Raw genomic sequence first — 26,236 nt, 5'->3', positions numbered from 1 at the left:
ATCTTTTTTATAATGAGTAAAACTTGTGTGTGTGTGTCTGTGTGTGTGGTCAGACTTAGTAGTTTTCAAAGTTTTACATTGGAACAACTATAAATTAGTTATATTAAGTACAGAGTTTCAGAATCTATAGTGATTGGGATGGAGAACAAGAATGATTTCAAAATTTACAACAAATTGCAATGAACAAGGACGATGACATGGCAACCTCACAAGAAGAATGCATGAGGTGGGGCTCAAGGAAGCAGAAAGAAAAACAAGGTACGAAAAAAGGTACGAATAGAGGATACTCATGCAGGTGAACTTGGTAAGCAAGTGGTATTGTAATGGAATTATACTGCTACATTTCTTTAATACACTAATGTATGTGAGTCTCCTATGGCATCATCATTGTTAGGTGTAATTTGTTTAAAGTTTTTTTTTTTCAAAATATTGGATTCTCTGCTCAAAGGACTAAAATAAAATCCAAAAATCTATACATGGAGCTGTCGATTTATGTACTACAAGATGTGATATTTATGAAAAATCATCTGGAAGTCCCTTCAAGTTTGCTAAAGAAGGGCATGGCTTGAAATACAGATTTCTTGTTTTCATCACCTTTATTGAATCCAATTCATGAATTCTGGTACAGTATTGACAAGCGAAAACGTTCTTTTTCTTTTCTAGAGGTGAGAGATATAAAAGCAAGAACATCTCAAGATATGATATGAATGATCTGATATGATTACACATTTAACCCAGAACTAACGAATAACATTCTACGTGTACTGTAAGAAGTCACATATTCAATGCCTATATCGCATGCGTGTAGATAAAAGCACTACGATCAACATGATTATAAAGGTATACTTACCACAACATAAAAAACCAACAACAATAATGATTATAATACAGATATTGACGACGTATATTGCATAGTAATACATGTACAATGAAGTACTCGAGTGCTTCCCAAAATTTCCTTGGATACTACAAAATGTAGTTGAGACGACACTTCAATAATAACAATGGCTGAAGACAGTTTCATTCTTGAATAAATATACAAAATCTGACTATACATGGAATAACTCAACAATATTTCTCCTTCTCTTTTCTGTTGAATCCTTTGATGCACTGACACCTGAACACAGCTGGGTGTTTTTTAGCTCTTAGTCGAGACCCAAAATATGGTGCTTGGACACGATGTATAGGAAAGAGTAAATAGTTCGTAGAGGGTTTGACATGACGTTGAAGAGCTCAATAATATAATCAATACTTGATTATATTCAATTAATGTGTCGAGTCTTTCTGGCTACGAAGACCAATGGGTCAACAATTCCGGTGGGTCAATCAATTTTCCAGTCACTCTCTAATTCTTCTTCTTCTTCTTCTTCTTCTTCTTCTTCTTCTTCTTCTTTTTCAACACTTTACTTGCCGCTGTGTCTTGTAATCATCAAACGAAGCTTCGACTTACTTGTGGGTCCCCTTGGATAACTGCTCTGGACAATGCAGGCTTGAAATTTATACACCAGAATGATATGGGCGTTTTCAGCCTCATGCGATACATAGTGAATATTACTTGGAAAATGTCAACTTGACAGAGAGTATCGTGTGCTATTTTACAAACATACACCTGCAAATCACACTTTACGACTAAGTTACCGTTTAACGTTTTGTATTATATATCGAATTATATTTTTTTTCACCCTATGATAAACACACTTATGATGGATGCAGAAGGAATTATGGATAATAATTATGAAAGGAACCCAAGAAATCCAGTTCTTATTATCAGCAACTTCGAAATCCTAGCAATCTTATTCTCCTAATCATGATGACTTTGTCAAACATATCGCCATTTCTTGACGGCATCAAAACTGTGTTTTTTTCATGATGCAGCACTCTTGTTTTCTTTTCTTTTTTTTCCATTTACGAAGGAAGCGTTGTCATGGCAACTACTTTAAAAATAAGAGTTGGCAGGGGGCGCCCCTCTATAAGCTCCATATCTCGACGTGTCTCCACCAAGGTAGACATCTTCAGGAACCTCTGTCCCTCGCTGCAGATGTTGTTGATACTGCATGTACTCGGGTTTCTGCGGTTTTCCTCGGAAGTTTTCGGGACGTGGTCGGTAGATATGCGATCTCCCGTCGTCGCGACGATCAACGTAGTTTGAATTTCCTCCAGACACGGCTGGCACTTCTTGACGGCCGTTGCGATTTGGGCGGTTGACATGGCGTCGACTTTCATCGAGATTACTTCGGCTGTACTCGGCGGAGCCATTCGGGAGGGAACCGTGCTGGTTTGGAAACCCCCGGAAATCTTCTTGTCGATAATCGGCAGGTCGATAGGTGGGATCGTAGTGGTCATAGTTCTCTCTGGCACGGTCGTAGGTTGCCCCACGTGTTCCGTCATATAGATAACTGTGCGGGTAATTGCTCCTTGGCCGCCCAAATTCGTCTGGTTCGTAGCCCACGTTCACACGACCTTGGGCATTGTCGTATCTGTTTCGTGATTGGTCGTTTGCTGCCATGTCTTGAATAGGCATTCGTTGAATGTCCTGAGGGGTCCTCCGGTTAGTATGTTCAGGAGCCGATTCTCTGTTAAAAGCCTCCGGATACGGATAGTCATTACGGATAGGGGGTGACTGTGGGCGGCGTGCCTGGCGGTCATCCGGTGCCCCACGCTGGTCTGGATAACGGTTATTCTGCGGCATTGCGGTATGACGTCGCTTATCCGTGGAATCCGGGAACCGAACGTGACCGTTTTCTACGGGTCGATTGTGACGCGTCTGTTCAAAATATTGAGTGGTCGGATAATCCTGCCTGTAGTCATCCTCAACGATAGGGTTATCCACGAACCGGTTATCTTGAGCAGATACGCCATTTTGCCCCTTCATCTGCAGAATAGAAATAAAAATGGCTGGGTTTTAAAATTGTGCAATCAAAGAGGTCCATAATGGATATCAGTCGTTCTTGAGATGTGTGTTCGCATACCTGACATAATTATCATGTCGCACTTCGAGATGATAAGCATAAGGCTGAGGGATCAGGAGACCAAATCAGATAGGATACAAGAGTGGATCCTCGTTACAAAGAAAGCTTGGGCCCTCTGAACTAATTGCCTCGCTATTTCGGATATCTCGTTATATCAGGGATAACAAACAAAAATACACAAGGAATGGGACTAGGGCCCTGTTTTATCAAAAAATATATTCGATTTTAAATGTCCTTAACACACAGGCTGCCATAGACTTATTGCAGAAATCAACTTCGTAATCGCTCATATTTATTCATAAAGCAGGGCTCTGAAAATTTCTCTCGTTATAACAGGAATCACCCTATGATCGACCTCGTTATAACGAGATTCCGCTGTGCCTCTCTCACCAGACCGTCTCTTTCCCCTTCCTTGAAATCCCTTAATAAAAAAGGTGAAGCAATCAACTAATCACCTGTTCCTCCTCCCACTCATCCTTCATCTCCTCCTCGTAATCTTCAAATGGCGTTGCTAGGCAACAGTAGTAGCAATTCCAGAAGATGGTGAAGAGGAATAGGACGAACCCACAGACCGCCATAGCACTGGCATCGGTAAGCAATAGGAAGAAAGTAAGGTGTATAATATTATCAAATTATCGTCTCTTTTGTCTTCAAAGTAAGTTGTGTGTATACCACCCTTTCAAAATTTATTTAAAAAAATCATCCATATCCTTAAAACTAATCTCACCATAATCTTCTATTACCAATGAAATCATTTTGATGCACATTCTTAAAAACTGAAGGAAGAAATTAACATTTCCCTCATGTGGACTTGATCAAACATTTTTCTTTTTTTTCAAGAAATGTAAAGTAAAAGCCGTTGAAGTCACAAAAATCATCGTGCCAGGGTTCTTTAATGCCTTCAGGTATTTGCTGTGAAAATCCAACTTATGCAGTGTCATTTTTCAGCTGCCTGAAAATGTCAGATAAAAATAGCATTAACACACTTTATATTAAATATAAACTAGAGATTTACGGTCGCTAAGAAGGAGAAGGAAGACTATAATATGAATAGAACGGAGTGTGTAAGCCTACCTGTATATAATTACACTGAAGTAGATTACTACGAACTCTTGTCCTGCTTCGTCGGCTGGTGGGCGGGCTAGATACGCGCGATATGCGTAAAGACATGCGCAGATAATCTCACACGGCACCAGGATGAACGTCAGCGCAACGATCAATGTACCCTGTAAGGAGACAACAGAGGGCGCGATTTAGTACACCTCCATGGCCAGAACACACTCGTGTCCAATTTATACGATGGTTACAAGTCCTGCTGCAAGTTCTGTTACAGGTCCAAATCAGCTGATTACCTACATCAGGGGCGGATCCAGGAATACTGTAAAGGGGGGGGGGGGGGGGGGGGGGGGGGCTTGACTAATATTTCTTGTGCCACTTCCGGGTTTCATTTCATTTTTTTTTCTTTTTATTTCTTTTGTTTTTAACGAAAAATAAAGGGGGAGGGGCGTGCGCCGGTTGCGCCCCTTCTGGATCCGCCACTGTACATGGTCTTACAAGCACGGCGCCGAATTCCTATTAGGGCAATGTTATTACGCTAAGAGAAACGTGCACATGAAGAGGTTAATTATTTTGATATCAAATCGTACAAAAAACTCCGTGAGTTATGTTTAAACATCAGTTATTATTTTGATTATCTAATACATTTTTCTTTCTTTTTTCAATGGTCAAGTTTTGTGGTTGCTGTCACAAAAAAATTACATGGAGGAATCAAAGTTATAATTTCACTTGTGACGAAATAAAATATTGCAGCAGGAGTCTCAAATCAAAATGTAAAAGTGCCGCTTTTGAAAGAAAGTTTGTACAACTTTCAAAGTCAGTTATTGAAACCTATAATAATAACCCGATCTGTGTGCGTGTACGTGTACATATTTATGTTCATTTTTAATACACTGTATAATGTTCACCAGAGGATAACGCACATTCTGTTGAATTTTAATACATAGCTGCACTATGACGGGGAGAAATTCGATCAACTCGTGTTTCATAGTGACCGAGTGACATTGATTTACAATCCACGGTATTTAAGTCAAAATGGGACTGAGCAATCCTAGCAGAAGGGGGTCATCCCACTAGACCGACACCCACGAGTCATACAGCCCACGAGTTCGACATTGAAACAGGCACTTGTGTCATACAGCTCACGAGTCATACAACCGATGAGTTCTACACTACGGTAAAAACAGCCCAAAAGTTCGACAGATACAACACGGGGCTTAATGTATCGGTCTCGTGGGCCTTTTTAGCTTAATGTCGAACTAATGGGCCGTATGAATCGTGAGCTGTATACCTCATGGGTTGTATGACTCGTGGGTGTCGGTCTCGTGACGTGCACCCTAGCAGATCCTTCGTCAGAGGCAAAATGACAAACAGGCAGGGACAGCAATCACAATAAGGACTACACACTGGAAGCAAAGTCAAGGGAGGGCTAGGGACACAGAACAAAGAAATCAAAAGGGACGGACTGGAATTCATGGGCAAGGAGCCCAACAAGTATGATTCTTGGAATCATCACTCACTCACCTTGTCTTTTGTCTGTCTACCTTCCTGCATTAATCCCTCCCTTTACTTGTTGGGCTCCTTGCCCATACGACTTCAAACCCATTCTTTTTGTTTTCTTTGTTCTGTGTTCCAGCCCTCCCCTGATTGTGTTTGTTGTGTGTAGTCACTACTTGTAATTGAAAATAATATCATGAACACAACAGTGTACAAGGTGTAAGGGGATATGCTATTCTGTTTGGTTCTAACACAAGAATAAACAAATCTCTAAAATCCATTTCTTCATCCGATCTGCATTCTGGAATATTTTATAACCCCCTCCCCCTGAACTCTTTATGTGCCATGGGGAAAACCCCCGAGTGACACATTATTCTGAGACACCAACGTCAGGTCATACGTTTAGAAAACACATTAAATCAATATAACATCTAATAATGAATAAAAAAATAATAAAACATAACGACGCATTACTGTAAGCGTCTTCACCTACAGGTATCAGAACCTGAGTGTTGCCATGGTTACTCACGAGTGCTTTAAACTTGACGCAGACGAGAACGATGATCATGAAGCCGATGGCGAATGCCTGCAAGAAGGACGTAACATGACATCGTAACTCAGGATCAGAGTGTCGTAAATTCACTATGTCTGATGAATTAGTGACCGGTATTCCTTCATTTACATGTTATAATGATAATAATAGTAGCAATAATAACAATCATCATTATTGTTATTGTTATTATTATTAATATTATTATCATTATTATAATGATAATAAAAAAAAATAATAATAATACGGTCATACGTAGGATAGCCTAGCGCTTCAGTGTTGTAACTGCTCTACCAGGGGACCCTGCCATTATTATTACCCTCGCGCTGCCAGGTACCCAGTTCATACACCTGGGTCGAGAGGGACATGGTGGGGGGTACAAAGATCTTTTCCAAGGACCTGAGCACTGGACGGGACTCGAGCTCAGGTCCTCTTATCGAGAGTCTAAAGTCTTGTCCACTGTGCCATAGCGCCCTTTGTGTTGTAGGTTATGCTGAATATTATCTGTCACTTTCCAATCCCTGCGGTATCCCAATTAGTTATATAAAATGCAATTGCTACTAAGAAATTGTGGAAAAAAAAAAACAACCTACGTTACGAATGTGATTCAATCATCATTTTGGATTATATGTTTTTATTTCATTATGTATTACACACTCTGGTCATTGTACATGTTGTTTTTTTTTTAATTCAATATACCTTTTAGAGAATCACGCAATCAATCCATTTATATCGATCTATCAATTCATCCATCTTTCCATCGACCAATCCAATCACTCACTCACTCCGTCATCAATCAATCAATAAGTATTAATCAATCAATCAATAATCAATATCAATCAATCAATAATCAAACCAATGTTGTCCTCACCAGAGCACCCGTCCAGATGGCGGCAAAGTAGTTAAAGTCGACATCTTTTCCGTCAGTGCACTCAAAGTAGCACGCCACCCATAGTCCGACTTCTGTCAGGCCAAAGAAGATGCAGAAAAAGGCAATGACCAGTGCGCATGCTCCGAGATGGACCTCCATGATGGTAACAGACTGACGTCATCAAACTTGGCAACGATGGCTGGATACCTGCTCCTCTGGTTCTGATCTGCACTAATAGAACTAGAGCAAATGGTGATACAAAGAAATAATTGAGGACCTGTATATAAGAACGACCCAAGTCCAATTTTTGGCCAAATTTAGTTTGACATGGGAAATTGTAGCTTATGCATGGACTCATCTTGTGTATAAATGATAAATCCTAATTACCCCCGGAAGTGCCTGAAATAAATGAGTTAAATCTTATATGAATGTAAGAATGAAGGACTTGGGTCATTCTTACATTCATATTATAGCGCCCTCTCTCGTCCTTCTCTCATCTCTATAGCAGAATATCATGTATATGAATCAAAGAACGACCCAAGTCCATCACACAAAATGGCCTCTCCACAATTAATGTAAATGTTATTGTCATAATAATATATGTTCTAATTTGTATATACAATGTTGCCTTCCCATCACAGTTAAATAGAATATTATTGGACAAATAAAAAAGATATGAAGTTTTTTTAAGTTTACTCGAAATGGTCTTCCATGGACTTGGGTCGTTCTTATATTCATATACTCAATTTTCTAGCTGTGAAATGCTAGCATTTTATAAACTCATTATGATAGGTGAAGTAGGCCCTACTAATAATGTTACTTCCAATATGAAAATAAGGCAACAGAGACCTTAAAAACCCTTTAGTAATACTCTTGAGATGGCATGGCAGAACTGAATGAATCAATGAATGAATTAATCAATCAATCAATGTACGAATGAGTGAAAATAAACGTATGGATAGATTAATATAATCATGACTGACTGAGTGAGTGAATAAACGAATTGATGTTATCCTTGTTTTCCATGATAAGAATACGGCCCTTCAAATACGGCCCTTCAAAAACCCTGTACACTGGTGGTGTAGAATCTTTAATGGATTTCCTTATAGAGACAGGAGTCAGGGTATTTTGAGGAAAACAGACTGATTTGGTAAGGAATATATTGTTGATTTCGAGCAGATTCACTTTTATTTCTACAAATTACCGGACAAGGATCGAAATCATTGCTGAAAATCAAAATGCAAATTGATTAAAGGGATAGTACAGTATTGGTTGAGGTGAGAATCGGGTTTTTAACTTTTTGCGAGATAAAAAGAAAACACATATGAAATAGTACAGAGCATACCATTTTAAGAGGTATCCAAAGTTTATTTGATGAAAATCGGGTTTGGAATGACTGAAACATCCTAAAACAAAGTAAAACAAAGCGATCGTAATAACGTGTGAGTCCCACAGTTTATAAAGTGTGGGACCCACACCTCATTAGAATCGCTCTTTTAAACCAATTTTCATCAAATAAATGTTGAATTCCTCATAGAATTACATGCTCTCTCATATTTCATAAGAGATTATTATTATCTCATCCAAAAATGTTAGAAACCTGAAATTAGGTCTCGACCAAAACTATACGATCCCTTTAAGATCGAAAGTTATGAGACAATATCTGTCACTTATTTCGAGTGATTTGAGCTTTACAAAAAGGAGCTCTCATCAAACATGTTGTTCTAAGAAATATGTGAAGACATAGATATTCAAAAACAATCATTTTTTTCGGGGATCCCTAGAGGTTGATTAAAAAGAAAAAAAAAACTCTAATAAGTTGGTAATTCAAAAACTTTTCACAATTGGCACCCGAGGACTTGTTAAGAAAGAAAACAAAAAGAAAATCTGTTCCATACTTAGGTTCGCAGATGGACAGGCAAAAATGAAACTCTACATCCAGGCCCTGTCTAAAATATCTATTTTTTCCTCTTATACCATCTACTTGATGTTACAAAAAACACTTCCCACGTTTAATGCTTAATAGCTCGAAAACTTTATATCTGATAAAACTGTCATTGGTATGAGAAATTGCTGAATAGTGTACAATTTAGTTGGAGGTGATTTGAATATGAAAACCAATACCAGTTTCATGAAATCCATGATCAATTTCAAAGCTAGGTTCCAGATTTTGGTCAAATGTGAACTCTCTGTACAACACCTGAACTTTATATAATAAATAATAATAATAAGGTCTTATTTACCCAAGGTAGCCTCTTCAGTGTTGCCACTGCTCTACCAGAGGGCCCTGCTATTATTATTACCCTAGCGTCGCCAGGTACCCATTTATACACCTGGGTCGAGAGGGACATTGTGGGTAAAAACATCTTGTCCAAGGATGTAAGCACTGGGAGCGTTGGATCGCGTCGCGTTGACTGGAACCCCACCCTTCGTCCAAAGCCCCCCCCCCCCCCCCTCCCCGGCTTTGCCGAAAGGGTGCGTTGGTACTTTTCTTTTTTTCTCATGTAACCCTATGAAGCCCAAGGTATTTTGATGTTATTGTTTGATGTTTCATCGTCACATTTGGCACATGGGTAGAGCAACTCATAGTCTACATGACCGCATACTTGATTTTTTTTTATGGTGACACATAGAGGGCGCTATTTACCAAAATATAAAGAAATACATAGGAAATATGCTAAAAAAAATTATAAAATCTGTATAATTTCTTTATCTCCAGTATGTCAGTATGTCATAGACTAATATTTTTCATATTTGCCACAAATGATCTGCAAGTCAAAGCTCACTATTTTTTATGGTTGAAATTTCTCAAGGTCACTACATGGGGGCGCTATTCATAACAAAATAAGGAAATACATTATGAGACCTGTGATGTATTGTTAGGGATAGGTACATGCATAGTTATCATATTTCATATTCCAATAATATCGAAATTTTAAGTTTGCAGATTGATAATGTGACAAACAAATATCAAAGGTATAACTTGGGTGGAGGAATCAAAATGACACAAAATAGAATGGCAATCTTTGGAAAATACTGTTGTTTTCAAGTATCTCCATTATAGCTACTGTTTTATGGCATTGTCACAAAAAACAAAGTAAATAATAGGAAAAACATTTCAGGGCCATAATTACTTCATATTTTGCTCCTTCAGCAAATTTCAGCCAAGAAATGCCTATTCCATACATTATAATATGGTTAATTGGAATTGGAACAGAAAAATATGCAAAATCTGACTGACATGGTTGTCAGTTTTATTGTTGCCATGGCAACCAGCAATATCACATATAGCTAAATTATATATCAAAATGTTTGGAATAAGATTTTTGGAAAAGTCACCAAATTTGGTTAAAACTGGATTAAGGGCGAAGGAGTGGCGAATGAAAATCTGGTAGGGGACACAATGTGCCCCCCCCCCCCCCCTTGGGCTTTATAGGATTAAACGACGAGTTTTGAATTCATATTTAACCAACTGATATTAAACGACAAATAGCAATTAGACCAAACAGTAATTGGACGAAATTATAACTAGACCAACTGGTATATATTAGACTAACTGATATTAAACAGTCTATTAGACCAAATGGCTGTAGACCAAGTTGTAATAGAGTGTAAACCCATCCGGACGATAGCCTCTTTGAAATGGTTGTTTGAAGGTTAAATATGAATTCAAAACTCGTCTTTTAATATTACATGAGAAAAAGTACCAACGCACCCTTTCGGCAAAACCTGGGGGGGGGGGGGGCTTTGGACGAAGGGTGGGGTTCCAGTCAACGCGACGCGACCCAACGCTCCCAACGCACCCTTTCGGCAAAACCGGGGGGGGGGGGGTGGGGGGGGCTTTGGACGAAGGGTGGTGTTCCCATTGACGCGACGCGCCACCACCCAACCCACCCTTTCGGCACAAGCCGTGAAGGCTCCATGTGGAATGTCAGAGCTCTACTTACAATGTGAAACAACAACAACAGCAACAACAATAACAACAACAACAAAAATAATACATGTATTTGGGGTCCGATTTATCATGAATATACAATGTATGACACTTGATGATTCTAGACAGGATGTTTGTATATTCATTTATAACATCAGTATTTGTGTGTGTTTAGATTTAAGGAAAAAATGAGATTAATTCAGTTTATTGTTGATATGTATGATGTCAGTTAAATATGATTATTTTGATGTTATATGATTTGGTATTGTTAATGGACTCTTGTTATTTTCAATGAGAAGGTTAAAGTGGAGTTTTTGGAGAAGAAATTGATACCTTGTTAAATGAACTAATGTGTTATTGACCCCGTTTACAGTGCGGGGCTGGGCCGAGGCCAGCCTCAATTTTGGGGCCGAGCCCCGCAATTTTGTCCGTTCACACTGCCGGGCTTGGCCGCGCTTTTGATTCAAACCTTTCAATATTTCGTCGTAGTGGCGCTCTGCTTGTAAACAAACGCAATTTGCTATTGTCTGGTTTTCAGACCCTTTGCCAACTGAATTCCGTGGCGACGATGTCGCCGTTCGGGCAAAGGCCTTTGCCGAAGGAAAAAATCCTTCGCAGGACAAAACCACCTTAAACTATACTAGTTTTCGACGTTGAGGGGGTTAATATCCTGACGAGGGAAATAGTACTTGCAGAGGGTTTGGAAGCCAGACTAAAAATGGCCGCGCATTTGGCCCAGTTTGCGTTTACACTGAGAAAAGTCCGGGCTCGGCCGCGGCCGAGACCACCTCCAGAGCGTGGTCAAATGCGCGGCCAATTTTGGCCTCGCATTTGGCCTTTTGCTCGTTTACATTGAAATGAAGGTGGGCTCGGCCGCGGCCGAGCCGCGGCCGAGCCTCGCACTGTAAACGGGGTCATTGAGTAAGGACAAGTATAAGACAGGAAGAAGATGTGTTTAAGGATAAGGAAAGGAAAGTAGGGAGAAAGTAGAGAGAGGGAGAAAGTAGAGAGAGAGAGAAGAAAGGGGGAGGAAAAAAAAAAGAACGATTTCTAACCAGCAAAGAGAAGAAAAAATAGAATGAGATAAAGTTGTGTTATCATGATAGGAATGTATTTTTTAGAATACAAGATTGTTTGTGCATAAATGTATTTTTTGGTCAATTTGTTCGTGATTATGACCTAGTTTACAGTGCGAGGCTCGGCCGCGGCCGAGCCCGCATTCATTTCAAAGTAAACGCGCAAAAGGCCAAATGATTTTGGCCGCGCATTTGGCCACGCGGCTGAACCGCGGCCGAGCCCGGCCATTTTCTCAGTGTAAACGCAGACTCGGCCAAATGCGCGGCCAATTTAGTCTGGCCTCCAAACCCTCTGCCCGTACTATTTCGCTATTCAGGATATTAACTCCCTCAACATCGAAAACTAGTATAGTTTAAGATGGTTTTGTCCTGCAAATGATTTTTCCTTCGGCAAAGCCCTTTGCCCGAACGGCGATTTCGTCGCAACGGAATCCAGTTCGCAAAGGGTCTGAAAACCAGACTATACCAAATTGCATTTGTTTACAAGCAGAGCGCCACTACGACGAAATATTGAAAGGCTTGAATTAAAAGCGCGGCCGAGCCCGGCAGTGTAAACGGTCAAAATTGCGGGGCTCGGCCGGGGCTCGGCCCAGCTCCGCACTGTAAACGGGGTCTCCGTTATATTGTAGTTGTCGAGTGTGTTTTTTATTACTAGAATATGTAAGATGTATTGACACGTTGTCCTGTATTGTTCTTTGCCTTTCATGTTGCATTGTTTATTCATATAATAAAGAATATCGAATGACAACTTCAGCAGTATCTTACCAATAGCTTTTTAGCCACACCTGCAGACTGCAGGCAAGATAAAACTTTGTACTCTACAAGATGTCTCATTTTAGCTCTCAACAACAATTTCAAACGAATCTAAATCATGGGGAATTCAAATCAAATCAATGCTTGAAACATAACGTGTAGTTCATGAACTAATTCAGGGGTGTATATCAATACGAGTATAGCTTATATGTCAGCTTGCGTTCATCATTTTTGCTTGTCTCATGACGCTTTATACGACGTATAGTGCGCCACGACTGGGTGTATACCTGCCGTCGATATTGTGAGATCCACGCAATTAATGTGATATTTGTTTTGCCTGTAATCATGCCGTGTATTGATCTATTCTTTGCTCTCAGACGCGGAATTATGGATGCAAAACTTATATGAGAAGAGACCAAATAATCAACAAGTTGTTCCGTTCATCGCCTACGACATTAGTCACCCGTTTATCCTCTAGCTACGATTAGCAAACGTCATTGACTAGTGAAAATAGCATGACGAAATTACGTGACGTAATAAGTTATCAACATAGGTAACGAAAATTGATTATCAATTAATGAGAAATTATGTCAAAAAATGAGAGTTGAATATTAGACTAGTCAACACAAAGGATGATTGGAATGTATTCATTCCTGAATAACAGATTAATCCTCAAGTAAACAAACCACACCCAGCATTGAAAAAGATAAACTAATTGTCAGCGGAGTGCCCTTGTGATTATTCGACCACCATCAAATTAAAACGAACAAACAAACAAGCAAACAAAAACATATGAAATGAAATACTAACCTCGCACCGGTATTACGTAATACTTAGCATAGACATAAGAAGGCTGATGGAGTTAGTTTCTCTTAAAGGGATCGTACAGTATTGGTTGAGACCTAATTTCAGGTTTCTAACATTTTTTGGTGAAATAATGAGAAACCTCTTATGAAATATGAAGGAGCACGTAATTCTATGAGGAATTCAATATTTATTTGATGAAAATTGGTTCTGAAATGGCCGAGATATCCAAAAAGAGTGATTCTAAAATAGTGTGGGTCCATTATGATCGTTTTGTTTTACTTTGTTTTTGGAAGTTTCCAAACCAGATTTTCATCAAATAAACTTTGAATCCCTCTAAAAATGGTATGCTCTGTACTATATCATAATGTGTTTTCTTGGTTTCTCGCAAAAAGTTTAAAGCCCAATTCTTATCTCCACCAATAATGTACCATCCCTTTAAATGCACTCCGTTTCTACCGATTTATGGTACTATCATAGAGTTTACAAAACTTGTTAACAGGACCATAATTTACGGCATTGGTAAAGAGGGCCTGACATTAAACATTGAGATACTTTGAAAGGAAGTCATTTTTGTGCCAAGTATTTTAGACAACTTGTGCAATGCTGTGGTTTCAAATTGACATAGCATGTAACAAAGGATAGATCCGTATACTTGGAAGAATTCAGAAGATTATTCAGAAGATTAACTGTCAGAGTGTCTGTATTGATGTTGACAAATAACTGAAACATGTCTGATTTTTTTGACCGTCATTTCAGCTTACCCCATACACGCACAATTCACTTCCGCACAAGATGAATATAAAGAATAGTTTGTATTTGTATTGCGTTCAGTGTACAGGAGACGTACAGTGTATCCACCCACTTTACGCTGTAGGGAAGTTAAAGGGACCTGTATTCCAGACGATTTTCATAATTTCACATCGTGTAGTACAGAAATCGACAGATCCATAAGATTTGTGGAATTTATTTTGGTCCTTGAGCAAAGAAACAAAATACTCTGAAAAATCTTAAACAAATTAGATTCAACAGTCTTGATGACATAGAGTCTCACATATTTCAGAAATGTGGCAGTGTAATTCATTACAATACCACGTGCTTAACAAGTTCACCTGTGCAGAATGTATGCATGCCTTCTTTTGTTCTGCTTCCCTGAGTCCCGCCTCACGCATTCTTATGGTGAGGCTGCTATGTCATCATCCTTGCTCATTATGTTCTAATGTTAAAGTCAGAAAAAGCATCCGGAGGTCTCCTTTAACACATATCATGCATGATGGCGGTTTGATGACAAAGAAACTGTTTATTGAAGAATTCCATGTATAGTAAAACAATGGTGGACTTGTATACAATATGCCAAAGAGTTTGAAGGGAAAAAAAGAAAAAAAATATAAGAGTGGGTGTCCGACACATGTACACACTATAGGGTATATACATTGCTCACCTTATAACATAATATCAAAAATAAAAGAAACATGTTTCAAAAGTAAGTTAATTTGACACAAAGAATGGAATGTAAGCTGCAAATCAATGAGGCTGTCCATGCATGCACAACGGAGCAAATTCATACAACAATCTTATATTTTAACAGGCAGATTTTTTTTTCTCTTGGCATCTATACAGAAGAGCATCGGCTTCTTTTATTTGCTCGACAAGGGGAACGTATTGTCTGCTTGGGTGTTTGCTTATTAAAGCTACAATACACAATATGTAGTTGTCACAAATTTTGTATTTGTCTCTTCTATACACCAGTTCGGCAATGCCGAGTTCGACCAAAGATACGATTTTCTATTCTATATGATGATAATGATAATAACTTATATCAATAATGCACCAAACCTATAGACATATTCTTCTGCGCTACAAAAGCTTCTGATGTACTTGATGATAATAAACAGTTAAATGAGAAGACGTGTTTTAAGTGCGATATTTGTTTTGAGCTTTGGCAGAGTGCAACTCCCGCAAATTCTTATTTTCTGGTTTGATTTTTTTGTTTCCTTTTCCCGTGAGTGTCGAGACCAGTTCGTAGTCGCGTGTAAATATTTGAGGTACTCAAACCCATACTGCTACTCTGTGAATAGCGGTCTCAGCGTTCGTTGCACGCCTCTCGGATGAAAATGCGGAAATGGAATGTGTGATAGAGAGGGGGGGGGGGGGGGGGGGGGAGAGACCCATTATGGCGCTAACTGGTAGGACTGTGGTGTTAAGAGGATTTCTATGGGAAACAACAATCCAAGGCCATGGAAGAATGTGAGTATATGCCTTGAATAGATTTGGAGTGACGTCTTCAATCTAAATAGTGTCCAGAGAACGAAAGATGGCTGTTTCTGGATTACTAAACTAATGACACGGCATTTGGTTTGTGTATCAGTATCCCTCTACTGGTATCACCCTCTCTCTTTCCATGGAGCTACTAGCTCCATGCTCTTTCTTTTCTGTAAATCATGACAAAAATACCCATAATTATGAATGTGTGTGTGTGTGTGTGTGTGTGTGTGTGTGTGTGTGCGGGAAGGGGGGGCAGTATGTGTGTATTCTTACATATATTACATTATAATCTCAAAAGATTATAATTACGTGCCATTATGCACATACATTGAAGATCAAAATCGATGGGAGCGAAAGAGACACCAAATCAGCGACCTTTCAATCTCTGTATGAATAGACGTCACGATATTCTTCATTTTTTGGAAATATACGGTACAATAAACATTCCTTTTCTCTCCAATGCGCTAGACCTCGTGTCATGTATAGTCTCTATGTAAACGACTACGAGAAATCATCCTAATGTATATCGTTATTGGCACACCACTGAATACGCAAAAGGGAATAAACAAAAGGCAACGCCTATTATACATTATACAGTATACCTACGTAGTTGCTGCGGATTGGGCGCGAGTTAACTCATTATAGTATCTGAACTGAGCCCGAAACCACCATTCCGCATTATTACAGTTTTGTTCTTAGATATTTTCATTGCTTTCATACAGATTATAGCGTAATTTGAAAGAGGTCAAAGGTTAATCAAATTTATGCCAGAATTATTTCTGTGACACACAAGTCTCTAGCTTGTCTTTATAGTTTTTGTAGTCTTTTAAGTAAACATGACTTATGCCAAGGAGGTACTAGGTGAGCCTCCTTGCTTATACATTTCAATACACAGAAAAACGCATGAAGTGATCTCTCTTGCATAATTTGGAGGAACATTGCTACACCTTGCAGGAAACAATACGCCATTATACATACGGAACTTTCAGTTGCTGAAGAGTTAATAACGGAAATACGGAAATATAGGCCTACAATCATTTTTCCCCGGCTAACAGAAGTCGTAAGGCACGTTATAGAGTAAACATCATGTATGTGTAATGTAATGTATGTATACTGCCCTACTTTGGCCAAAGGAAGCGAGTGACATCGAGTAAAAATGCTACAAATGAAGTAAATATGTTTTTTAAGTAGCCCCTTCAACATGGAAATTTATGATGAAAAATAATGTCGGTATTCGTGTAAGTCATATGAGATGCAATTATGACAATTCGAGGAATTTTTATATTGCCATAGAAATTCATCATTATGTAAACTTCCTTCCTTTTGCCAAAGTATTGTAGATAAAGGGTAGCAAGTATAAAAGGTCTGGCAAAAGAAAGCAAGTGGAAATCATATCATGAGGTTGTTACTTGCTTCCTTTTGCCATTTTTTTTTTTCATGCAATTGTGTGCACTTGCTTCCATTTGTCACTAAAATATGTCAGAAATGGGCCAAAATTGTAACTTATGGATTTTTCAGTTAGATAGAGCATGCTTCAAATATGTGAAATCAATAAAAAAGAAGATATTCACAAAGACGTCACAGGCTGTCACAAGACAGGCAAAGGTTCCTCCTTCATGAGACTTATGGCCGGAAATATAAAAAACAGCATGTCTCCATAGTTCTATGTTATCATCTCTGAAAGGATTGTTGCTTATATTAAAATGTAAGAGATGATGCAGGCAAATACACTTTATCATTTTCTCCAGATAGATAAAAGATTTTTTTTTTTCTTCACCGAAGTGAAAATTCTCATAAAAAGACACAAGTGTCATGACAACGCATAAAAGTCACCCGGACAATTTTGTCTGCCAAGTCGTACTCATGCATGCTGAAAACATTCCGTACTTGAAAGATGACTTACTGAGTATTGAATCCGACACGACATGATGTCATCTAATTTCATTACATCTTAACTCAGTTGAGATCTTACTTTTCCATTAGCAATGTTAAACGTCTAAAATAGTTTCATAAAAAGGAATACACACATACACCACAGTCGGAAACAAAAGATTACAATGTATATATGTAAACAAACATCTAAACAGATACATTTGTACGAATACATAATGTATCAAAATAAAGGAATTGAAGACATTTCTTCCAAAAGGCGCTAAATTCATCATTTTTTAAATAGATTTAGCGCATTTTGGAAGCAAGCTCTTAAGATATAGGTGCACGGATAATGATACAGTCTGTCGGGTGACCACATCTGATGAAATGTGCATGATAAACGATAACACATTGCAATGTTTGATACAGCTTTGATTACGCAGTCTATAAAATGTGTTAAAGATTCTCCTTACATATTATAAAAGATTCACAGTGAAGAGTGTTTGAAAGCCTGCATACAAAATTGTATTATTAGTAAGTTTTCGGAGTGCTCCTGATTTTATTGGAAATATGTTTTGCGTGTTTCCGTGACTGCGCTTTTGCCTGCCAAGTACGACAATACTCTTACCAGAGGGATGTACTCATCGGAAGAAGAAGAAGAAGAAGAAGAAGAAGAAGAAGAAGAAGAAGAAGAAGAAGATTTGATGTAAACTCTACGTCACGTCATTTATTGAGAACATCAAGTACAGGTCGGACTATATGTGCGGTATTTACCGGGATTACACAGTTCATTTAGATCCCATAAGTTTGTTCTAGATTTTCTCGTCTCAAACCTTGATGCTCTTATGCCAAAATTTGTTTGAAACAGTGTAGTTAACGGGTGTCAATTTTTCGAGGTGTAAATTAGTTGTGTCTGTATACGCACAAACAGCCAACTTTGCTGACGTACCACATATACCTACCTACCGGTACCAAGCCCATAGGCGTCGCCCGATACTCAGGGCATGAAAGAGGGAAGCGCAATGATATCACTGCTACCACACACTTAATATCAACGTAATGACGAAACAATACTCACATTTTTGTCACGCGCGTTTGACTTCACTCCAATCGTCATTGTGGTATAATCATATGTCTAGGGAACTAACTGACTGCGTTAAAACTCAATGTCCTTTGAAAGTACGGGAGAATTATGCACAGGCAGGCAGCGTTGTGATAAATATTGGCCAGTGTACACATTCCGTCGTAGGTTTAAGGAAATCAGTGCGGATACGCCCCAACGGTTAACAATCGTTTCACCACAAAAAGCATTCTCGGCTTCTGAAAAGAATGAGTGGGTATAGAGCGAGTCACCAACGCCGCGGCGGTTTCTGGCGTAGTGCCGAACATCTGAATTCCGCAATGTACCACTGTACTTCGAGTAGAGCGCCACCCCAAACCTAGGCCTGAGTCATACAACTATTATCATACAACTTTGCAAGTATTAGTACAATGTAGTTGTGAATTCAAAAGTGACTCCCATATTCTGATGGACGATTAAATTGAATTTAATTGAACTGAATTGAATGGGATTGAATTAAAGAGATCGTATAGTTTTTAACATTTTTGGTGCGATAATATAATCATTATTATATTAAATATGAAATAGCATGTAATTCCATAAGGAATTCGACTTTTATTTGAGGAAAAGTGGTTTTGAAATGGCTGAGATCCAAAACAGAGTAATTCTCATAAGTGTGGAACCCACGCTTTATTACAATCGCTTTGTTTTACCTCGTGTTTTTTTTTTTTGATGTTTCAGTCATTCCAAACCCGATTTTCATCAAATAAACTGGAATTCGTCTTAAAATGTTATGCTCTGTACTACTTCATAAGTGCTTTCTTTGTATCTCGCAAAAAGTTAAAAGTCCAATTTTCATTTCCACCAATACTGTATTATCTCTGGTATCTGGTACAATGTCATTCTAAAATTGCAAGTAACTTCCATATTTTATGGACGATTAAACTAAATTGAATTGAATTGAATTGAATTGAATTGAATTGAATTGAATTGAATTGAAATGAAATGATTTGAATTGAACTGAAGTGAACGGAATTGATCACTGTTGCATAGCTAATTAGAGCCAAGAAATCACAGATTGTCTTTTTACCGTTGTTTCAGCGGGATCCCGATCTCTTGAAGTAATGGTGCCAACTAAAATCCGGTTGTCATAATTATTTGTTGGAACATTTCCAAGGTGATCCCTGACAGACTGGGAGATATGTACCGAGATTTCTTTTACATCTCAAATAGATCTTATGCAAGTCATGATGATGGGAATGATAATAATTATGATAATTACAATAGTATAAACTCAAGATACGGAGATAGAAATCATTTTCAATTTGAAACACATGCAGTAGTCAGGCCATTGGTGTTGATGTTATTGCTGTTGGTACATTAATGATAGGTATTTTGCCGATATAAAAGTAGAAAATAAAGATATAACTATATCGCTCTCATTTATTTCCCTTATATTCTTTTTATTCCATTTTTTCTCAAATGTATGACTTTCTGCAAAACTAAGTATCAAGTAATTAATCGTCAATCAGTTTAACGGATGCTTGTCTTTCACTTGTTTTTATTTTAATTAATGTTGACTAACTCTATGATTACATCCTTTTTGTACTACATTAAAACTCTTCTTAGGTTTATTACATCCTTTGATGATTTCAGTAGTGTCTGCGACTCTCTCTCTCTCTCTCTCTCTCTCTCTCTGTATTCATACACATACACTTATACACATTATATTCATATATTTATAACCATTATGTGTATGTGCAGGTGTATGAATATATATATATATATATATACATATATGTATATATATATATATATATATATATATATATAGGTTTTGTTGAGTATTAGGGTTAAAGATTAAGATTGAAAAAGGAACAAAAAGATAATAGGCCATATTCACAACAATGATGTCATCAACTCTTTTGAAATTAATTTAATCAGTAAAATTGCTATCGTTTGCTCATTTTTTTTCCTCAGAGTTAAATCAAGCTAAGAAGTGATCGGTATGGTCTCCTGTCTTCATCTGCAAAGCTTCGATCTTCAATCATTCATTCAGACACCAGCAGCCGTCTAACATTTATTTTTTTCATTGATCTATTGCTGATATTACTTCAAAGATTGACATGACACCATGATTTTTTTAGACGAAGACATTATATTTTTCTTATTCATTTTTGTAGCGGCTAAAAGCACAAAATGAATAAAGAACTTTTGTTTTGTCTGTCGTATTGCGATATCATTCATATTTTCCTTACCCTTGAGACATTGTTGAACTTCATTAAGATTTCTTGTACGTTCCGTATCTAAATCATGAATTCCAGCGACAATATCAACTGAAGCGAATTTGACTTGCAGAACATTCTTTTTGAAGTTCAGTGGCGTATCGGGATAGCTATAGCATTTTAGATACATAGAAATAATAATAAGTGTGCAGTATAGATTGCAGACACGTAACCTGATCCAGTTTAAAGAGCAGGAGAGATTGGAGGGGAAACCTCTTCCAGAAACGTCAACACGTCAAAACGCAACACTCGATTATCTCTTTGTGAGAAGGGACCACAACGCGTTCGGTTTATCTATTGACTTCCTCCGAAGACTGAATAGCGCTATGCGGTCGTTCAGAACCACAACAAGAGCGCAAGTGCAAATATGCAGTTCTCTAGAAATATGTCAATAGTTTACCCGTTAGACTATACTGGGTAACAGAATGGAGGGGAAGTGAGGGGAAAAATCCTACCGAGTGGGGTGCTTCAAAAAAAGTAAGCTGTGCTTTAACACCAAGCCTGCTGATCTTACCTGTAACATCCTTGTGGATCACAGTGGTGCACATGGATCGGGGGGGGGGGGGGGTTCATGTTTTGTTAAAACACAAGAAATTAAAAGAAAAAAAATGGGGGGTGGGGTGCGTGCGCCCACCCCTCCCCCCCCCCCTTAAATTTTTAAAGGCGCTCCTTCTTTACGGAATTCCAAGATCCGCCCTGCGATCATAATATGCGAGGACCTCCTTGAACATTCGTTATATTCCGGTTCGTTAATCCGAAAATGAAATATTCGTATGCATTTTTTTTTTCAGTTACAACCTTTGTCAATTTCCCGATTACAATATAACGCTTTCGGGAAGACGAATATTAAATAGGGTATTTTTTTTTTTCGCTTTCAAATTTACGAGTCTTTGGAATTGCAAACCTTATTTCATTTTCGGATAACCGAACCTTCGGAAAAACGACATAGCTCTAAAGAATGATAGGCCTAGATCCTAATCATGATGGACCTATTTTCACTGAATACTCTGCAAGGGAACAGTGCATTCATTCTCCGTAAGAGATGCATTGGATAAGACTCCGTGAAACCTGGACGGTTTGTAGGCAGAAGTTTCCCCAATTGCACGCGGCGTAGTGAGTGCTGGAAGGTCAGATACTGAGTTAAAAGGCTCTTTTACCTTTGGGAGCAGTGATTTAACAAGTGTTCAAGATATCACCTTTGATCCATAATGTGTAGGTCAGTTGTATCACAAAACATTGCACCATGTACAATTTTTACAAGAAATCCTAAAAGGAGATGATCACTACTTTTTCTCAGTAAACCATATCTGTAGAAGGTTTAGTCTGGAAACATTTTTATCATAATATAATCGTTGTTCACATTGTAATTAACAATACTTAACATGAATTATATTGTTTCAAATTTTTGCATTGGGTGTTTCTACCCCTATCTCACATTTTAGATCTATTTTGAAGCACTTATGCTGGGTTTTTGTTTCATCTGCAAATGTTAAATTATGCTGTTAACACATTGTCTCCTGCACAATGGTATCTAACTCACATGCAAACATAATCATTATGACATAACACCATACGCTCTTACTGATACTTCATCTATAAAGTGGATACTATACACAACACGTTATCAAAATTAATGTTTTATGAGTGATTATAGGCTCAATAATTCACTGCACTATAATAAGAAAAAAATCACCTTCAAAGCCTCTTTAATTAGTCTGCGGTTAAAATCACAACGATCGTTTTCTTTCACACAATCCTGCGACTTATTGAATGATTAAATGAGAACGAATGAAGTGTTTACTGTCGTTACGTAATACAGACAGAATTAGCTGCATCGAGGGAGTTCTTCTAATGAAATCTGCAGCTCTGCGCACAGTTACTGTTCCTACCAAAGGTGAACAGCGCCATCTACGAGAACTATTACCACATGAAGTGGTCTGTACGCTATTTAATGTATAGCTTATAGTAACACACATAAGCAAATACACCCAATATTAAAGGGGATATCCAGTCAAAATACAAGTTAATATGATAAGAAAGAGCGTAATATTCCGAGTTCAATGGTAGAATTTTGATCGAAATCGGGTGAAAAATACGGAAGTTATGACATTTTGAAGTTTGGTTAATTTTTCAGGAAACATTTCTTCAACAATCAATTTATGAATATGCAAATTGTAAAATCAGTATGTCATCCCCTCACAACTCGCCATATAGTTTGTAAATAAAATGTTGAAATTTCCAAGTTTTCATTAAAACGCAATTATGCCAGCGGCTCAAATCCTGGTATATATAACTGATCACTATTCCGAATTTACCCAAGCAACTAGGAATAACATCATTTTCAGACTTCAATGACAGAAATATTGATTTTTTTTTTTTGAAAATTGTGAGGTTTTGACGTGGAGGTTAGCTCACTCATTTGCATATTCATATCCGCTGTACAAGAACTGTTTTTGCAGAAATTAGCAAACCTCCGAAATGTCAGAACTTCCTTATTTTTATCCGATTTCAGTCAAATATTTACCCGTAATATTTTACTCATCACAGGCTAACTTGTATTTGAACTAGGTTTCCCCTTTAAGAAATTAGGCAAAACGTAAGCAACAACAGCTGGATTTCCCACTCATTTCTTCTTCAGTGATTCACTGATTTCAATCAGTGAGAAAAATATCAAATTTACCTTTGGGTCTCACTAGGCTTGTTTCACCTATTCCATTACATTTGTACATTGTACTTAAGATCTTGAATTGGAGAGGCGAGATCAAAATAGCCATTCTCTTCTTTCATTTCGTTTTTTATTAAGTTTCCAGACCTAAACTCTCAACTGTTGTATGGTAAATGGTTCACTTTAAAAGGTGACAACGATTGTTTACAGTGTATTTTTGAGTTGACTTCAATATAGGAACATAATTACTATGCAGAAATCAAATCAACTACAACAATCTAATAATATCTAATATAAGTGCGGGCTTGTTTTCATTGATTTCGCTGAGACCTAATACTTTGTTTTTCTTTGATGAACAATAATGTACATGGTGTTTCTTAGATTAACAATAATGTACAAGGTGTTTCTTCTCATAACTTCGAACAAGTTTTGTAGGCCCGAAAAAAAAAGTTTTAAAGAAGGAGAAATCGCAGCACCAATAACGACAGATAGGGATGCTACCTATCACCTATTAAAACCACTGATAGCTCTATGCCCACCTAATATGACAGAAGAGGAATTATTGCTCCCAAAAACATTTTTTTTTTTTGTCTCGTTAGACTTAAAGTTAGGTTTACCATGATTGGGAGCAGTGACTTAAGAAATGTTGAAGTCATCACATTTGATGATTATGTGTAGGTCAGTTGTATCACAAAACATCCTACCATTAAGAATTTTGCAAGAAAGCCTGAAATAAACGGAGTCATCACTATTTTTCTCAATAAATCATAACTGTATACGTTTCAGTCTGGGGAACATTTTTATTATAACTATTGTTAACCTTTTGTTTGATTATTATTTAACAATAGTAAACATTAATCATACTGAATCAATTTTCTACATTGGTTGTTTCTATCCCTCACTGACATTTTTAGAACTATTTCGAAGCATTAAAACTCAGTTTTAGTTTCATATGCAAATGGTAAATAGCGCCCTCAGTGGAACATTCATCACAATCTTCATCAACGCATAAGCAAGCAGAAGGTGATTCTTCACTTTCACTTTAAAGTGAACATGATCAAGGACTAGGCCAACATGGGTGAGCTGGAAGGAACAATTGTAAGGTGAAAAGATCCCATCTTATATTGACTGATCCTGAACGTTCGAACTTCGGTAAGCACACACCCGAAATCTGGGACGTGTGATATTGGCCGTGAAAGGCTTAAGCTAGCGCGCTGTACGGAATGTTTATTTGGGGCATGGTATTGCGCGGGAGGAAGAGAAGGAGAAAGTGGGGGGGGGGGGGGGGGGAGTGGAGGCACACGAGGTAGAGTGGTTGTGGTTGTTTAGGTTCATCCATTTAGTATAAAGAGCAAATCTTAGAGTAAATCTCTAATAACAAAAAAATGCTTCAACATGGACGGGCTAATACCTGGTGGAAAGAAACCCCCATTCAAAAGGTGATATCAAGAAAGCACATAATAACAAAAGAATAAACCGAAAAAGAACAGTCTTGTTTGAAGACTAATGGAACTCGGTCTTCGGGAACACTCATTCCACAATTTCTCACGCACTTAGAGTTCCCGAACACAATATCTCGTCATTTTATGATTTCACTTACATTGGAAGATGGCGTGCTTCGGCGAGCGCCAACTGAGCGGTCCGAAGACCCGATTCGCCCGGCCTGGCCTCGTTGGCTCTCTGACCCATTCTGACCCCGCAGTGCAATCGGATCAACGATGGTTGTTGCAACTTGGAGTCGGAAGTCTGTCGCCGAGACTGACGTCATTCAGTGTTCAACTTGTTTGATATTTTCTGGCATTGTCGTATTGGATGCTTTTACGAATGTAAGCCGTATTTTTATGTTAATGTTATCATTAGGTTACTTGTTAGATGATTATCGATTGCTTATGAAAACTGAGTATAGCTAGAAAAAAAACCCCAATCCCCCCCCCCCAAAAAAAAAAAACGGATGCAAGGAGAAACGTACCTCGCTGAGCTTCTATCAAAATATCCACACATACACCACAGACAGGTGAACAGACATACACACATAGACAGACAGCTGGAGTGACAGACTAATAGATGAAAGAAGAAAAAATGTCGGTACATGCTATATGGACAGATATGTGGATATCAATCGATTGATTGAGCAATTAAATAATTATATTTCAGCAAACTGAAAATATCTATGTATAAACCGGCATTGACATCTAACGCCTTGTGAAAACTTTTCGCCTGGGTGTTACCTTCATGAATCTTCGCTCCTCACGTAACTAGTGAAAGTTTCATGCAACAGATATTTATGCATGAATAACAGACGGACATAGATATATAGAAAGGCAGATAGTTGTAGATAGATAGATAGATAGATAGATAGATAGAAAGATAGATCAGTAGGTAGATAGATAGATAAATAGAATGATAGAGATATAGATAGATTGATAGATAGATAGATAGATAAGTAGGTAGATAGATAGGTAATAAGATAATGAGAGACTCACGTATTTTCCCTGAAATGTGGATTCTGTCCCCTCATAGAGTCAAGACAAGTATCATTGTTTTCCTCTCCCATTTTAAGATTCCAATGAACAATGTGA

General features: G+C 38.0%; 1 protein-coding gene across 1 annotated transcript; it reads right to left on the bottom strand.

Moving 5' to 3' along the window:
- Positions 1-1,834: 1,834 nt before the first annotated feature.
- LOC139741598 (uncharacterized) lies at positions 1,835-18,909 on the bottom strand. Its single transcript, XM_071652178.1, has 6 exons — positions 18,726-18,909; positions 6,944-7,183; positions 6,052-6,108; positions 4,044-4,195; positions 3,425-3,551; positions 1,835-2,872 (listed from the first exon to the last, which is right to left on the bottom strand). The coding sequence occupies exons 2-6, from the start codon at positions 7,100-7,102 to the stop codon at positions 1,937-1,939; spliced, it is 1,431 nt and encodes a 476-aa protein (XP_071508279.1). The 5' UTR covers positions 7,103-7,183; positions 18,726-18,909; the 3' UTR covers positions 1,835-1,936.
- Between the last annotated feature and the right edge of the window lie 7,327 nt (positions 18,910-26,236).

Source organism: Diadema antillarum, unplaced genomic scaffold (genome assembly GCF_040938485.1).
Source record: "Diadema antillarum isolate AM-2024a unplaced genomic scaffold, OU_Dant_1.0 seq00000937_RagTag, whole genome shotgun sequence".
Classification (NCBI taxonomy): domain Eukaryota; kingdom Metazoa; phylum Echinodermata; class Echinoidea; order Diadematoida; family Diadematidae; genus Diadema; species Diadema antillarum.
The sequence above is the reverse complement of the archived record's forward strand: the minus strand, read 5'-3'. Positions and strand labels throughout refer to the sequence as shown.

What these genes read in the sequence shown, in the direction of transcription:
- LOC139741598 (XM_071652178.1), bottom strand. Translation starts at nt 7,102, where the DNA reads ATGGAGGTCCATCTCGGAGCATGCGCACTGGTCATTGCCTTTTTCTGC. An exon ending in CCATCTGGACGGGTGCTCTG is followed by an intron (nt 6,109 to 6,943) that starts GTGAGGACAACA and finishes TCCTTCTTGCAG; the next exon opens with GCATTCGCCATCGGCTTCAT. An exon ending in TTCAGTGTAATTATATACAG is followed by an intron (nt 3,552 to 4,043) that starts GTAGGCTTACAC and finishes TACCGATGCCAG; the next exon opens with TGCTATGGCGGTCTGTGGGT.